Source organism: Aphelocoma coerulescens, chromosome 2 (genome assembly GCF_041296385.1).
Source record: "Aphelocoma coerulescens isolate FSJ_1873_10779 chromosome 2, UR_Acoe_1.0, whole genome shotgun sequence".
Lineage (NCBI taxonomy): Eukaryota > Metazoa > Chordata > Aves > Passeriformes > Corvidae > Aphelocoma > Aphelocoma coerulescens.
The window spans coordinates 90369430-90387478 of record NC_091015.1 but is presented as its reverse complement, the minus strand read 5'-3'; the positions used below and the strand labels follow the sequence as shown (position 1 = coordinate 90387478).

The 18049-nt window shown below is 40.6% G+C and overlaps 1 protein-coding gene across 1 annotated transcript in view; it reads left to right on the top strand.

Annotated features, from left to right (window-relative positions):
• TRIO (trio Rho guanine nucleotide exchange factor) overlaps positions 1-18049 on the top strand; it is a 248805-nt gene that overhangs the window by 121351 nt on the left and 109405 nt on the right. The window contains 4 exon segments of the mRNA XM_069004019.1: positions 2888-3057; positions 3969-4143; positions 10912-11107; positions 11704-11870. Coding sequence (XP_068860120.1) covers positions 2888-3057; positions 3969-4143; positions 10912-11107; positions 11704-11870 — 708 coding nt within the window.

Below are 18049 nucleotides of genomic sequence, written 5' to 3'. Positions count from 1 at the left end.
GGAAGATGTTTGTCACAAACTTACTTGGTGGAAAAAAGTAAAAACTTGTTTGGTAACGTATTAAAGGAACTTTTGCTATGGAAGTGTCACAGAGCTGTTTAGTCACTTCAAAAATGGCTTAAATTGTTCCGCTTTCAACAGCATATGAATCACAGCTAGGCAAGTAATGCATACTAATTACTCTCCTTCTCTCTCTGCACTTTTCATAAAATGTTTTTGCTTCCCAAGAGGTGGACAGTTCAGCTCATGGGCTGGGCAAACACAGTGTATTTTTGAGCCCTTGAGTACCTTGGGGGCCAGATACCATGTTTATAGTGATGCCATGCTGACCAGGCACTAAGCCAGCCAGTGTAACACTTGGTTGTGCTGGTGCCCATGTCCTTCTGCTCGAGGCAGGTGGTGTTACCCTGAACTGGCTCTGCAGAGGGAAAGGTCTGCGTGTCCTCTGTTGGCTTGGTCTCCAGCATCCAGGGTGAGCTTGAGGGAGTTATTCGCGTGCACAGTACCTCACCTCACCAGTCAAGCTCTTGTAGGTTTTGTTGCTTCTGCCAGATCTCCACCCAGTTATGGAAGTGGCTGAAGTGTATGTGAAGAATAAGAAATGAAGAGATGAGGTGTATTCCTTGTAGAGGTCTGACACAACTCAGCTGCAGAAGGCATGTTGTTAAAAATTGAAGTGGCTCTCAGACCTGTCTTCAGCTGCAGTACAAGTACTTCTGAGGGACCTATGGGGCAAACTTGATATGGTCTGAAAACCTCAAAATTATTTAATCCCAGTTTCTCTGTAGTAAATATCTGTGTAAATTTGGCCTTTTGTAGGCAGTGTAGTAAGCATGGAGTGTATGTAAGCATGTAGAGGTCTTCCAGCCAGCACCAAGCACATTGCAGTAAGCAGCAAAGCGTTGCTCTCAAATGTCTCTGTCTGTTGCAAGCTGTACTGGTTCTGTGTACGCACCAGCTCACTTGGAAGGTCTCTGACTCGATGCCCTATTTTTATAGCTTAGGCATAAACTTCACAAGCCAAGAGAGGAATAAATTCATGTCCTCTAGGCATTGAGTACAGTTTTCAGGTTGTATTTTCAGGCTTCTTGCTCTTAAGTTTCATTTGTTTCCCAGTTAAAGTTGCATTCCGAAGTACACATTTGGAAAAAAACCATTTGGATGCTGCATTGGGTTATGCTGGAATGAATGTTGATGAGTGCTTCTGACCCACTTGTTAAGTTCTATTGATTTGTGCCCCTTTTAATAAGAAAGACCGCTGTGCCTTGAGCTTGTGGTGTTTACAACTGTGGAGTTGCATTCAGGTTTGTGACAAGCATTGTCTTTGAAGCATATGAGTAGTCAGAATAACTGTGTATGAACAGACTGTTCAGGTTTGGGGAGGAAGGGGTAGTAGATTTGTAGAAAAGAGTCTAGTTAAATCCCATTAGTTCATCCCAATTGTGAAAACAGCCTACAGCTTGGTTTACTCAAAACCTACAGGAAGTCATGTAAAGCTATGAGATACCAAAACTAGCATTTGATTTTAAAAAAAAGTTTCAAAGGAACTAATTAATCAAGATCGGGAATCATTCACTGAGTTTTCTATTTTAATGTAGTACTTAGGAAACCTTTATGATCAGAACATACATATACAAACAGCAGCATGAAATGGCTATTTCTGTAGAAAACGTTTAGCAAAGAAATAAAGAGAACATTTGAGTTTCTCAGATTTTGAAATTAAGCCAGTTTTGATTGTTTAGTTATGTATTTTAACAATGTTAACCTTTTAATTAGGTTCAACAAATCTCTAAAATTTTCAAAGGCAGAGATTGAAATGTCATCAAAAGACCTGAATATTTTTGATTAGAGTTACTCTTTTGGGATAAAAAACAAACTCTTGTTCTTGGAATTGCAGCATTCGGGATGGGATAGTAAAATAGACAGGAGGGACTGGGTTTGAATGCTTCCTGTGAGAGCAGCTGTTCCAGTGTGATGTTGGTGCTGCTCATGGGAGTGTTGCAGGACACAGCCGTGCTCCTGCTGCTTTTTTTCAGTTCCACAATAGATGGCTGATGGTTTGCTGATGAGTGACTTTCACGCAGAGCTTAGGATGCTACAGTTTCCATCATGAAATTGTGGAAAAGAACACCCCAGGGTTCTTCACGTGACCAGCAGTGATACCTGTCCAGCATATACCACGGGGGTTTTGTGTAAGCCGCAGTGCATGGGCATTTTTGAGCAGGGATATGTGCATGTGTGACACAGGGAGGAAGAATGTCGAATTAACTGGTAGAATTGCTTATGATGATTTTTGTTGTTACAGTGTGAGATTGAAATCAGGAGAGCAGCCACCATCATGACAATAACTTCTCATATCTGATTTGTCTCTCTATTTTGTTTTCTGAAATTCCCTTTCTTTTTCCTTTTTTTGAAGGCCATTGAAAAGTGTTATGTTGTCTGTGTGCAGTGTCAGCCTGGCAGTGCAAATTTGATGGTGGCTACAATACATCTCCCTTCCTTCCTTCCTTCCTTCCTCCCTTCTCTCGGAGAGTGTTACCATAGCATTTCTCTCCCAGGGACTCTCGCGCAGAGCTGCAGATGGGTTTCTCACTATGAACTCTCTGCTCAGTCGGATACGCTCAGTTCTCTAGAAGGAAAATGGGGAAGAAAGGGTGACTTAGCAACACGGATAAAGCTTTCCTGGTATTTCCAAGAAGCGAAAACCTTTTTTGAAACAAAGGCTTGTTTTCATTAATATGAGGATGGGATTTTTCTATGAAGAAAAACAAATCCTCTTTTTCCCTGCCACCTCAGTCTGTTTTCTCTTGTCCAGGGAGATTGATTCAGAATAGCTGACTGCCTGATCCTTGGGTTTATGTTTCTTGCTTTTTCCCCTCTCCTTTAGCTGTGGACGTGGCTTGAAGAGCTACAGAAAGAACTGCTTGATGATGTCTATGCTGAGTCTGTGGAGGCTGTCCAAGACCTGATTAAACGTTTTGGTCAACAGCAACAGACCACTCTGCAGGTTACAGTCAATGTCATAAAAGAAGGCGAAGATCTCATACAGCAACTAAGGTAAAACAGATTTTTATTTAAATCTCTCCTGTTGTTCTGCTGATGTTCTGTGAGGCTCTTTCTATTTTGAGGGTAGAGATGATGAGTACAAGATATGATCTATAAATAAAACTTGTAAATATTAGGACTACAGTGATCTTTCGTGCTGTACTGATGGTCTCTAAACCTCTATTTACAGGAAGCTCAGCTTCTAAACACTGCTGCCACAAGAAGGAGATTTTGTTGACATAAGCTACCTTTTTGATAGAAGCAATTAGGTGTTTTTGTAGTCTGACGTGCAGGGCTCCACAGCATTTTGAGTTCTAAGCAGCAGCAGTTTTATAAAGAGACACTTGAATTTGTTTTGCAGACTGATGAGTAACTTCACTGTAGTAAAAGCCAAGTTTGTGTCCATTTCATTCAAAAATTATCTGAATAAATAAATTTGGTTCCCAGCTGCTCTGGTACATGTCTAGTTTGCTTCAGGAGATTAACATGTCTGAATTTGTAGGTTTTATACTCAGGTAAAAGATTAAGTAATTTTTTTAAATTAGCTAATTTTGATTTTCTTTCCTTGCCAGGAAGATTCAGTAAAGTAAATAGTTATCATATGCTACTTCCTTTTCACAGTGGAAGCGTTTGTCTCTGGTTTTCAAATTTTATCCTTCCTGTAAACAGAATGTCTTTACATGTTGAATTGGGAAAAAAACCGAAAGTAATTAATTTCTTAATGTTTTTTTCAAGTACTAGAACACAGTTTGACTTTTTATTTACAAGGATGTACAGACTTAGCTTTCATGCAATATGGCTTGCACCAACCTTATCTTAAGCAGGCTTACATCTTGTGGTCATGTATAGCGTCCAGATTGTATGGAGGTTTTTTTCAATAATGCTCTTTTTTCTTCCCCCTTCCCTCTCTCTGCTTTGAATAGGGATTCTGCCATTTCAAGTAACAAGACCCCCCATAACAGCTCGATCAACCACATAGAGACAGTCCTGCAGCAGCTGGATGAGGCCCAGTCTCAGATGGAGGAGCTTTTTCAAGAACGCAAGATCAAACTCGAGCTGTTTCTGCAGCTCCGCATATTTGAAAGAGATGCAATAGATGTGAGTGTTTGCTTTCAGACTTGCACTGCACACACTTCTCCTCTTGTGTAGGAATGTTTATGCTGAGATTGTGGAGTTGCACTGGCATGTGGCTCAAATGACCAATAGACTTAATTCTTACCTGAACTAAGGCTTTTGTCCTGTACGTGAAAGTGTCAGAAGACCTCAGTGCTCAGCAGAGCTGAGCTTTTTGGTTGGCTCTCAGTGCATCTTTAAGCAAATGTGTGGTAAAATCATGATGCATCAGTTGCTTTATCTGGTAAGTTTAGTTTGAATATCAAACTGCCTTGATATAACTAGTATGCCTGCAGTTAATATGAGTAAGACTTGCAAGCTGGTTTCGTACAAACCCTCTAAACTGGTGTTTTGTAAAAACACCCCTCTTCTTTTTCTTTTCCAAATCAGCAGTCTTTTTTTTAGTTGGCAGCTGCAAGTGGTATTTGGAATTCTGTCTTAATCATTGGGAATGTTCTATGGGCTGTCGTTTTTTAAAAATAAATTCTTTTCCACCTCTGAAAATAATTCAATAGCAGTTGTAGTGCTGCACCCCTGCAAAACTTTAAGAATTCTTGAGCCTGTCCTAACTGTGAAGGAGAGTTGTAGCTTATCAGTTGAAAAGTTTGTGTGTGTGTGCAGGAACATGTATACAAACAGACGTGAAGCTCCACAGGGAGCTTAGGTTAGCAGAGTTGCATTACAAAGCTTCGGCTAAGTTCCTGTGACTTTGTAAGACTATTAGTGCTGTACACAGTGACTGAAACAAGTTGGTGCCTCATAAGGTTCAGGGTTATCCATTGGTAAATGGATATAAGTATATCCATCCGTTTGGGTATATAAGGACTTACATGACTCTTGAGATTCTCAAAACCAGGAGTTAGAGTGATAATTTTACCCTTTTGCTTGTATGAGGTAAAAGCTGCAACTGTTGGTTATGAATGTGAGGTAGAGAGGCAGTCGGCAGAAGGCTTCGCAGGTTTTTAGTGATAGCATCTTGGGTTTTTAGTGTTTTGGTTTGGGGTTTTTTTTCACCTTTCTGAAAATCAGGATTTGATGTCATGGCTGAAGTCTGGTTTAGCTAAGCACATTGTTAGGTGCAGTGCAGGAATAGACAGACACAGTTTCTTGATCCTTACCCGTAGAGGAAGTGAGAGTGTGTGCTTTACAGTAACAACAGCTCTGGTGTAAAGGAAGACCAAGAAGGGGTTTTTTTCAATTTTGCAATTCACAGTGATCTGTAAAGAGTTTTCTCCTTTGACTATGTGAGAGTAGCTGTCTCACATATGCTTACAATCTTTGCAGGAGTGATCAACAGTGCTCGATGTCTGTGAGATGTTCTCAGAACACTTTTTTTCTGGGACTGGCAGCTGTGTGGGGCAATGCATGCCAAGAAAATTAATGGAAGAATTAGGATAAAGGTTTGAGTGACGTTCACGATTAAGTTGATTGCTCTGTGCTGTAGGTTACACAAGCCAGGATTCTGCAATAGCAAAAGGCTGGTTGCAGGAGCCCTGCTTTGCAGATATGTTCTAGTCCTTCAGTGCAGCACAGCATCTATATAGGTAGGAGTACTTCTGGTACTATTAAGTGGTGCTGCCCATAGAATTTTGCATCAGAAAGCTGCAAACCCTAACTTCATAGAATCATAGAATAGAATATACTGAGTTGGAAGGGACCCATAAGGATCATCAAATCCAACTCCTGACCCTGCACAGGACATCCCAAGAGTCATACCACGTGCCTCAGAGTGTTTTCCAAATGCTTCTTGAACTCTGTCAAGCTTGGTGCTGTGACCACTTCCCTGGGAGCCTGTTCCGGTGCCCAATCACCCTCTGGGACAAGAACCTTTTCTAGTATCCAACCTAAACCTCCCCTAGCTCTGCTTGATGTTGTTTCCTTGAGTCCAGTCACTGATCACAAGAGTGAAGATGTTGGTACCTGCCCTTCCACTTCCCCTCGTGAGGAAGTTGTAACTGCAATGAGGTCTCCCCTCAGTCTCCTCCAGGCTGAACAGACCAAGTGACCTCAGCTGCTCTTCGTACGGTTTCCCCTCCAAACTATTCATCCTCTTCATGGCCCTCCTTTGGATTCTCTCTAATAGGTTAATGTCTTTTATATATTGTAGTGCCCAAAACTGCACACACTTGACAGGTCTTGCTTTTTCTAAACCTGACACTTGGCATACTTTGCATTTTGCCACATACAACATAAAGCAAAGTTGCCTTGTTGAAAGAGTTGGTATAATTTGTCTCTATGGCTTGGAAATAAAAATAATGCTTATTTTAGATTGATAGAGAGTCCTTCAGAAAAGAAAATGGCCCTGGCTGCAGAGTGACTTCAGCAAAATGTTGATTGTTTTGCTGTCTCTGTACCATGACTTCTCTGCTTCCTCAGCAAAGCGCGCGTCTCTTTTCCCTCTCCCTGAAGGCAGACATCTGTTCGGAAACTTCCAGGAAGAAAATGTGGGGACTAGTTCCAGGTCAGTTGTTTGAAAGCAGAAGCTCAGCTGAAGTAACTTGATAATGAGGAGGAGCCAGATGCCAGCTAGGAATTTGCAGACCTTGTTTTGACCTTCTCCTTCCTCCAGGATTTTGTGTGACTGGTCCAGTCAATTAAGACTTGGCTGTAGGGGCAGTTCGTTCAGGGGAGCATCCTGTGAGGACAGCTTTTCTCGAAGGCAAGTAGTGTTTCTAGCTTCTCTTACTGCTTGCAAAATTACACAGGTTAAAATGGGACAAAGGGCTCCCCTGGCACTGCAGGATCATACCATGCAGCAGTGCTTCTGGGGACAGTGGTGAGATTTGCTGGCAGGGTTAATTCCCTTCTTCTCCTCATTCGTCCCTTATTATTTGCTGATGAAATACTTTGTTTCTTTTATTCTACAACTTTTCAGATACTCCTGCTCTTCTGAAATTGATATAACTGCAGTACTGTCTGTTTTGCCCCTTGCTCTTGGCATATAAACTTGACCTTCTCTATCCTCAGCATGATTTTTAGTGCCATTGTTTGTGAGCTATTTGAGGGACTCCTTTGTAAATGCCTGTATTAACTGAAGGAAAGAATGAGCAAAATAATGTAGGTGAAGAGTCCCTTGCTAGTGTGATTAGTAGCATGAGGAAGGTGTGTGTGTGAACCCAGCCAGTGGGATGGTAATGCTGGTGGCAAAGTACACAGTCCGAAATGTGTTTGTCTCATCTGTGGCTGTGCATTTTTGCCTGTCTGTAACTTACATGCCTTGAGGCCTATGCCAGGGCTCCTCTACACACAGCATACCACACACTTTTCAGCTCACAGCTTTATCTCAACTCTATTTTTGGACCATACTTACAAGATGCCTGTTAAATCACACTGCTGAAAAGACAAGGATGCAAAATGCTGGGATATCACAGAAACCTAACTCTTCTCCCTTTCCCATTTTCCCTTTTTTTTTCTCCCCAGCACATAATATTTTCCAGGTCTTGATGATCACTCAGTTGGTACCACGAATGGTAGTTAAACACTTCTGAGAAGAGACCTGCAGTTCTTTATTTCTTCCCCACTCAGTATGAAAGAGTCTGCATCCCTTCTGTATTATACCCTGCCTTGTTTCCTGTCAGTGTTACCTTTACATTTAATAGAATATAGGGATGTCAGGCAGCTCAGGATCTGCACTCAGAACTTCTTGAACACGTGCTATGGTAAATTGTTAGCCTATGTTTATGCTGGGATGTCCATTTCCTGAGAGCAGTATGAATTTGTTATTCAGTTACTTTAGATGTCTATTAGTCATTTGTTCTGTTTGTTTAATGCTGATTGTCTTAGGAAAACTTTACAAGCAAGCCTGCTTGCTCTAAAAGTATTGTCTGTAAAGCAGAACTTTAGGGGAAGCACTGAAGAGTGTGGGCAGAGAGGGCTTAGTGAATGCTATTTTTACATTAACTCTGCCCTCAGATTTGCAGTGGGTGCAATGGCTGAAATAGACCACCTTGCACCACCTAATTACTGCTGAAAAAATATGAGGATTACTGCCCCTGTTAGGAAACTTCGCTGTGATGGTCATTGACTACTTACCTTTTGAATCAGTGTGGAAACATGCTGCCATTATTTATTTGAATCGTGGGCATCCTGATCTTTTGAAGGGAAAAGGGAATGTATTGGTCTTGTTCAGAGTGTTTCAAGCTGCTTTAAACAATGTGTGTGCCATGATCTTAAGCATGGGGTTGTACGAGATAGCATGGGAAAAGCTATAATTCTTACTGGCTGTTCATGGCTGTTCTTTGGAGGCACTATCACTGAACCCTCTTGGCTGAGGCTACACACAGTTTTGACCTCTTGAAACTAGTTGTTTTTCCTATCAAGTAAAGTGAATCTTAGGAGCTAGTGACTACAATCTATTCCATTATTATAATAGACACTTAGCCACAGCAGTGTCCTATTGTGAGCTTACTGTGTTTTTTACTTTATTCTCACTTAATAGTAAAAGAGAGAAGGTTTTGGCATCTGTTCTGAAGGGAGATGGACTAGCTTTGCTTGTAAAACAGTGTCATAAATGTGCCATGTTAAATCTTAATCCTTTGTATACTGGTGTTTAGAAAGATGGGGAAAGATGGTATTTTGATGGTGGAGTTTTGCAACCTTCTTTAATGCTCGGATTTCTGTTTGACAAAGTCCAGCTACAGTTATTTCTTCAGGGTAACTTTTGAATGTTAAGAAGAAACAAGCATTAGATGACCTGCACTGCTTTTAATAATAAATGAATAGAGTTTCAGAGAGAAGCTGGGAAGAGCAGATCTGAGATGCACAAGAGCTGAAAGTAAGCAATTTCTCTGGCTGGACTGTCAGGAAAACCTGAAGTTTCTTTAAAATTTCACGTCATTTAAAAGGACATGAATAGCAGAGGGAGGTGGTAAGACATGTTGGGCATGGACCAAGTAAAAAGGAAACGAAGGGAACTTGTTGAGGATTTTGTGGGCGGTAGAGGGAAAACCACTCACTCATAATGCCTAAATAGATTGTGTGATGTTTAGAGCACATGGAAGATGAAAGGAGCTTCAAGCAGTGGCTAAAAGCTTTGTCCTGTCTATCTTCCTGAATACTTTAGCCATCAGCTTTTCTGTTTTCAGTGTTAGCCCTGACTGCCTGTTTTCACTTCAGCAGAGGTAGCTGAGCAGGTTTAGGGATTGCAAATAGCTTCCTTAATTGTTTGATATCTCCCATCATGACATAGTGCAAAACTTGAAGACATAGTGAATCAAATAAAATTTTTTGCAGAACACCTTTAAAACAGGAAGGAACTCACTGGTGCCACAATGTTAATACTAATTACTTGATGTGTCCATTTTTTTAATGGCATCATGTGAGCAGAATGGAAAAAAACCTTCATGAGAGATTGTAGCAAACTACAGAAGCTTTATACAGATGATTTAACTTTGCTATCTCCCCCATTCTGCTTTTTTTCTAGAAGGCCTCTTTTCCTGGAATGTCTGGTCGTTTAACTGTCTCACTAACTTTGGAGCTATTACAGCCACTTGAAAAAGGGGCAGTGGCATCTTTATTTTGCTGACAACAAATGACTTTGGTTAAATATTTATGGACTTGGCAACTTGATTGCTAATGCCCGTTTAGTGTTTTTGTTGTATCTTGATGCATAAATAGGTACTTTCCCGTCATTTAGCGCCATTCACATGAGCTTGTCCTACTCCTGAAATTGTATAACACTGGAACTAAGCCATACTTAGTTCTTGATATCTGTGTTTGCTTTCCCAATGAACTGCAATAGTTGGTGCCAAAACTGTGCTAAAAATTCTGGAAAAAAATTGATTATTGGCTTGAGGGATAAGTGTATTAGACATACTTTTTTGAAGTAACTGACGCATCAAATCCATGCCATATGAACTCAACCCACTTTGATAATGGGGGTTGTAAGCACTATCTGTTAGCCTTAAAACCTGTTTTGTATCCTAATTAAAAGGAGAATTTTACATTTTGGACAGGCTTTGCAATATGATTTGGAAAATAAATTTGTGTGGACAGACAAGGAGAACTTACTGTTGTGATACATGTGTTAAAAGACCCAAAAACTTTCTTGGCTACCCTTCTTTGGACATCCTACAGCAAAGAATAAAATCCAGAATTAAAGTGTAAAACTGAAGTGTAGCTGAAAGATATCAGCAAGCAAATTTAGTTCTGGCATTGCAGTACTATTGTAATAAAGTATGCTGTTTGGTTTTGCTGCATTCACTGAGTACCCAGCCTTTTGCGCTGTGTGCTTCTCAGTTGTCTGGCAGAAGTCAAAGGTACGTGTGGCCTGATGCTTCCTGCCCACAGAAGGTAGAGCTGGCTTTCTTGTAAAAGGGCTCAAGATTGGCACAAATGTAAGCTAAGCTGGCTCTTGATGTGTGAATTATTATGTGGTGCAGTTTGAAGAATGAAAAAGATATTCCAGATCCACATTTTTCTTTAAAAGTGGAGATAAAAACATGTTGACTTCATCTGTTTCACAAGTAATGTGTTGATGGAGTACCTTAAATTAGGCAGGGGTACCCACAGTGTTGCAAGCACTGGTTGAAGAACTGTAGCAGTTTTCAAAGAGGTTCTTTTGGATTGTTTGCCAAAATTTAAAATAAATGATAAGACAGCCCGTGTCTGAACCATGTCAAACTTGATCAGTGAAGTCAATCAACAGTGAGCAACTTGAATTCCCTATGTCCATCATCAGTGCAACACTGGAAGTAAACTGTTTTCTGTTGTGTAATGGGTAATTGAACATTGTCTCCATCCTTTTTCCCCCAGATAATTTCAGACCTTGAGTCTTGGAATGATGAGCTCTCTCAGCAGATGAATGACTTTGACACTGAAGATCTTACAATAGCAGAACAGAGGCTCCAGCATCATGCAGACAAAGCCCTGACCATGAATAACTTGACCTTTGATGTCATCCACCAAGGGCAGGATCTGCTGCAGTATGTCAATGAAGTGCAGGCATCTGGTAAGATGGCTCCTTTGTGCTATTCTGGGCAGTGGCTTTGTAAGAATTATCCAGTTGTCTCTCCATGGGATGTGTGAAAATAACAGAGATGCTGGTTAACTGCAAGCTGGAGACGTGTGGACTCCTTTAAACGCAAATCATTCAATTGTGTCTGTGAGAACATACTGGTACTATGGCACATAATTTCGTCAGAGTTGGCAACACCTGAAGGTGTTTAGTTTTTAAAGAAAGGGATTTCACTCAGGAAGTCAGTAAAATTAGAGTAAATAAGGAAGCATTAGTTTTGTAGGTAATCTTATCAATGCAGTCAAGCAAAGATTTTCAGCTTCCAAGTAATGTCTTCCTTTTTTGTTCCTTATGCCCCTTCAATTGATCTTTTTCACTGTATATGGTCAGGTAGGGTAAGTATCAGACTTTAAAAAAAATCACATTTCCCTTTCTAAGAGTGCAAACCCCTATGCTTATGTAGGCAAATGCTCCAAGGCTTAGGTTTAACTTGGAGAAGCAACTAGAAAATCAAGTGTAAAACAGTGGAAATGAGCTGTTTGTCTTGGGAAGCTTTGCGAGTCATTCATGAGGGGCTGTCCCGATTGCAGGTGTGGAGCTGCTCTGCGACAGAGACGTGGACATGGCCACTCGCGTGCAGGACCTGCTGGAGTTCCTGCACGAGAAGCAGCAGGAGCTGGACGTGGCGGCGGAGCAGCACCGCAAGCACCTGGAGCAGTGCGTGCAGCTGCGCCACCTGCAGGCAGAGGTCAAGCAGGTACGGCTCCCCCGCCCCCTGGCAGCCGTGCCTCCCCCTTGGGGAGCTCTGCTCCCGAAAACACGCGCGGGATATGTCCTCCTGCTGCACAGAGTCTTTCGTTGGGAGCAGGGGATGACTTTGATCACCTGGGAAACTTCATCCTCTGTTAATATTAAGGGCATTTTTTTAACTCGCATCGCCGGTCGATCTTGCTGTGTGGATCTAGAGCACAGGTCCTATGAGGAGCAGCTGAGGGAGCTGGGGATGTTTAGTCTGGAATAAAGGAATCTCGGGGGGGTCCTCATCACTCTCTGAAACTGCCTGACAGGAGGTCGTATCAAAGTGGGGGTGGGATTCTTTACCCAGGTAGCTAGTGATAGGACAAGAAGAAAAGTCCTCAAGTTGTGCTAGAGGAAGTTTAGATTAGATATTAGGAAAAATTTCTTCACTGAAGGGATTATCAAGCACTGCAACAGGACTGAGGGAGGCACCATCCCTGAAGATATTTAAAAGACACGTAGATGTGACACTGAGACACGTGCTTTAGTGGTGGACTTGGTAATGCTGGGTTAACTGTTGGACTTGATGGTTGTAGAGATTCTTTCCAACCCAAACTATTCTGATATTCTGTAGACGCCAGTCAAATATTTGAAGTGTAGAGTGATTTGAACTAATGTTAAACTCGTGCTTTTACCATCTGTATGGGGATGAATAACAATGCTCAGTCACAGTTCCTGCACACTGACCTAATACTTCTTGGTCTATTGTTTGAAACACCTACAAATAATGATAACATAATATCAACATAGTTTATTTTCCTCGAAAAGAGAAACAAAGTTTTGCTTCTCCTGCCAAAAAAGTGGCAAGTTTTGAGGTCTTTATCTGATAAACACCTAAAGCTTTGGTGAATTTGAGATGTGGGCAAAGCCACTGAAGTAGGTGAAAGTTTAAGAAAGAAACAAGACACTAGAAATGGTAAGAGTTTTTGATCTTGCTCACACTTGGCAGCATCACAGAAGTTTGCCATAGTCTGTTGTATTACTGTGGCCCATAGTGAGACTGAATGACAACTCTCAAATTGCAGAGTAGTATGAAAGGGATCCAGCTAGGACTAGGAGAAGTGAATAGAAGGTTCCCAAAGTATTTTCAAGCAGTAGTTGGTTGCTCTGCAGCAGCAGATACAAAGTTTCTGTGTGGACTTGAATTAAAGGAATGCAAAAAACTGATAGTTGTCTGCTGTCAGTGCAATATAGGCATCAGTCAAATACCTGATGTTCTGTTTCAAGCCTTTGTGTACTCTACTGAACTGTGCTGTATCTGCCTTAGCACTTACTCATCTTGGTAAGTGCAAATTACAAATTCCTCCTTTCACACGAGCAATGGTTGAGATAAAATGATTGCAGATCAGGATAGTTTCTGTACTCGGTTGCATGTTATCTTGAGGGTAAAGGAAAAGAGTGCACATCTGCAAAGGAAGGAAAAAATTGAAAGAAATAATGTGAATGCCAGCTGAGGCACTCTCATCCCTTTATGGTACATCAGTGGGTTTGGCTGGGATGGGTTAGTAAAAAAAACTAAAGGTTAATTTCCATGATACTGAAATAGTATTCAGTAAAAAACAGAATATAGAACTTTGGTAATATTTCAAAGAGACACTATTTAAATAGTTATTTATATTGTATGCTCCCACAATAAAGTGAGGGCTTTGGTCCACTAGCTTTGTTTGTATGCATGCAAGTTAAACGTGACAAGAAGGACACACATGTTTAAAACCTGTGTTTGGAACAAATGTTCTGTATGTTGGCAGAAACAGGCATATGATGAACATCATGGATTTTAGGGGAATATCGCTGTTGCACTTCGTATGTGATTTGTAGATAATTCTATAAGAAATTTCTAACTTTTTCAAACCACTGCTAGCCCTGACTGAAACTGAAGCTCAAATTTAGATTCTTAAGAAAGTACTGGAAAAGTTTATTTTATAATAAAGGTATAGGTAGTACACTAACCTAGCCAACTGTCTTCTCTTGGTAGACTGGGATTTGGAAGAAAAAAGCATATTCTATTTTATATTCCTAGAACACACCTCTATCAAGTGGGATTTTATGTTGAATTAAATGCCACAATAGGTGTGAATTTTCAAACAAACGTACATGAACATGTAGCTGACAGAAGGTTTGTGTATTACTTTTCCAGATTTTACTATACAGATTCACCTGCAATACTTGCCCAGCCTGAGGCCTAAAAGTTGAGTGGAACTCAAACTGAATGTTAGTATGTTGTCTCATAGGATTTCTTTTGAGACCTTAAAAGCTTTGAGGCTAGTAACTCCTAGTTTCGTGATTTCAGTTGCCTTTTTAGAAAACCATATCTGATTTATTTTAATTTTTATTAAGTGTCAGGAAGCATGATCTTCTCCTGTCTCTTCTGCACTGGAAAAAAGTTTATCGGTCAGCAGGTCACAGTAGGTACTTTACCTGAGAGTCAAATGAAGTGGTAAACCTCCTCTTCAGTCTCTTTCGTAGCCTGAAGCAGTGAACACATGGTTTTCCTGTTCAATTACTGTGATTTTTCTGTTAGATTTATTGTTGATCAGCTGTGTGTAAGCATATTTATTATGTAGATGGGATACTGTCTCCATAGCAAGAATTCAAACAGTACTTCCATTTAAATTTTTCCTGCCAAAGCTACGTTACTGCTGTTGTATTTTCATACACACACACACATGAACACACACAAATATGTTTATATAAAATACATAAAAATATGTAGCTTGTAGTAATGTGAAGAGGTTAGACTGGAACATTGCAGGAATTTAGACAAATACTTGCAAAGATTCTCTTCAGTACTAGGAAGTGAAACTTGGTGCTTAGTGAATTTTGATCAAATAAGCGCAGAAAGTAGACAAAAACATTCAGTATTGCTTCTTCCTTAACTATGGTACCAGTGGCATTGAAGTGGCATAGGAGGAAGCAGAAGAGCTGGAAGACAAACAGAGGTTTAAAGAAAACCTTCAAAGAATTTACTTGTCAACTTGATGTGTAATAGGTACAGAAAGGGAGAAACCAGATAGAAAATTACAGTGTAGAAAAAACGGGGAAGACAGGGGGAAGAGAATGCTGACTGAAATAAAAAGGGACAGCTGTATGTGGGGAAAATAACATGGAAAGGGAAGTGTGACCACTTTTTTAGAGGGCAGGGACATGTGAGTAGGTGGAGGCAGAGAAATATTTATGAAAATGTCTGTCTCATCCAAAACTCCAGTTGCCTGTTTGGCAGACAAACCTTTTTTATTAATCACCTAAAATACAGCTGTTGAATTACTTATTGCTGTAATCACTCCCACACTCGCTTTGTGGAATTAGTGCTTTACTCTGCTTAAGGTCAAAATCCCTACCAACCTCCAAAACCAATCCAAGTGCTTTCAGTATGCTCATTAAGCCTTTTCTGTGCAATATTGTCTGCTGTTCTGATCATGGTGTATGTTCTTGGATATATAACTATGTATACATATATGTACAATGGTGTACAGATACTTCTGCCCTCAAGAGTACCTGGAGCTGCTTTGTGTTTTCACTAGGAGATCTTTCAACTTGGTGCTTGAGCTCTGATTATCCCAAAATACTACTCAGGAAGGGTATCCTGGCACTCTGTGTAGTGCCATATGGATATGAAAACATAGCTAGGACAGCAGACTGAAGCAGGTTGTCTTGTGATCATGTTTAGTTACAGTCAAAAATAGGTCCAACAAACTAATCCTAAATCAAGAACTTACCTACAGACCTACCTATTTGACCCTTTCAAGTGTCCCAAGTGACCCAAGTTCTGTTTCATTTCCACACTTTTGCCGATGCTCTACTAATGCTTTTCTAGCCTCTTGAAGGCTGCGAGGGGAGAGATGGGGGTTGTGATCCACTCAGACAGGGAGGTGGTGGGAACATGCCAACCAACCCTGAAGGCAGCACCCCTGGAAGAAGAATAGGCTCCCTACTCACTAGTGCTTATATTTTCCCCTTGAGTCAGAGTAGGGGGAAGGGGAAAGTACTGCTGGCAAATTTTCCTCCTGTGAGTTTCACCAGCATGTGCACTTGCACCCTGACCTGCACCAAGCAGGAGGGCAAGTCCTTGTGTTTGAAATGGCACATTCTGTTCTAGCTGTCTCTGCTGTATATAATGGGCTGCCAAGTCAAGAGGAGCTTTCGATTGGTCTTAAGCATTCTCCTTCGTTAAAATTCTCTGAAGAAGGCTAGATGTATAAGAACCCTAAAAAGGTGTGTTTTGTTACACTGTACCTGGAAGAATCACTTTTTAAGGTAGAGGAGGAACCTAGAATTACTTTAGTGAGACAAAATAGAAATAAAAAAGGGATTTTAAAAGAATTGCCTGTCTCTGTGTTCTTGCAGACAATTTATTTCTCCAAGTGTAGTTTCTATCTACAGTCTGTTGGATCCATCTGTTTCCCTCAGAAGCTGCCCTTTTTCTTGCTCCTGAGGCTTACCCAGGCTTGCTCCCTTGAATGTTGACAATCCCCAGGTGCCTTAGCAACTTAGAAACTCCCAGCTTCTTTCATGGTCCCTTTCATGTACCCCAGGCTGTGATCTGCAAGTGTCTCCTTTGCAGTAGGAGAGGTTGCTGCAAAGCCAGAGCCATCTTCCCCTTGCTTGCAAGGCTGCACCTGACCCAGTGCTGTCTCCCCAGAGGACCAGAATGTGCACTTAGTTACACGTCTGGCAGGTGCTATCATGCCCTCCCTTCTACACCGTAGACTTACTCTTTTCTACAGACTTCCAGAATTTATATAGGAGAATTCAAATACATGCTATCAGGGTGGAAAAAACTTGTTAGGTATTCGTTGTGCAGACGGAAGTGGGAAAAACCGCATTAATAATACAACAATATCGCAGTCTGGATAAGTGTAAGACAGAGGGTGAGATTGTGGTGCAGATTTGAGGGGGTGGATGTTGTGTCAGGGTGGCTAGACCTCAGCTGCTTCAAGCTGTCAGACATGTCAGAGCATACTTTGGATGTAGACCCACATGTGCCCTTCAGTTTTGAGGAAGTGAGTTTTAATAGGTTATTTTCTTGGGCTCTGCCTGTGTTTCCAGTCTGCAAGTACAGTCATATCATCCTGATTACTCAGTAATAACCTGATGCATTACTGTATTAATTGGTAGTGTCGTGTGTGGATCACTAGATGAGAATATTTAGTGTTAAGAGCTAGCTGATTTGTTAGTTAATATATTTATTAGCAGTGGTTAAAGGTCTAAAATCAGTTAGTAGGAAAAAGTTAAAAACACTGGTGAAGTTCAATTCAACTGGGCCTAAAGAAATTTGCTCTAGAATACCTAGAAAACTGCCTGAAATAATGCCATAGACATTAGTGCTTATTGTTTCCAAACATCAGGAGATTGGATGAGATTCTGGAAGCCTGGAACTCAACACCCACTTCTCAAAAGGGGGAAAGGACTAACTAAGGGAGGATTATAGGTCAGCTAGTTTAAAACAGTTCCCAGGAAAAATATTGAACCAGGTACCTTGTTAAACTTGAACAGTGACAAAAGGAGAAAAGGCTAACCTAGGTTAATTAATCATAGTTTTCCATTGATAACCCCCCTTCCTTTTTTCTGACAATGTAACAGCTCTTCTGGGAGGGGTGGAAAAGCAGTATCAAAGGTTTTAATATAGTTTAACTCAGTCTGGACCTAACTTACTATGAGAATGTCATAGAGACTACATTACCAAAAATGATAACTTGCTGAAAAAACATACTCAGTAACAAAAGTTATTAAGAGACTCAGTGGATTGGAAAACAAATTTAAATATGAAAAAAAATTGTATCTATCTGTATTTGGATACTGCTAGATCATGACAGAAAATCTACATGTTAGAAATTATGCTTTTAAATTTGGAGTTAAAGGCAAAAGAAGCTGGGAAAAGGGTTTGAGTTCATCAGAAGACCCTGGATTGCAGTTCAGAATTATCTTGATGTATGGGAGAATTGTGCTTTAAGAAGGATATGAGTTTTAATAGTGAAAAATACAGAGCATGAAAAAATAATCAGCTGAATAAATACAAGGGTAATTACTGGCTGGGCAGCAGTTCCATAGAAGAGTTGTAAGATGACAGTGAATAACCTGAATTATGTCCCATTTTACTCATTATTTGAAAAATTATGACTGCAGTCATGGTTATCAACT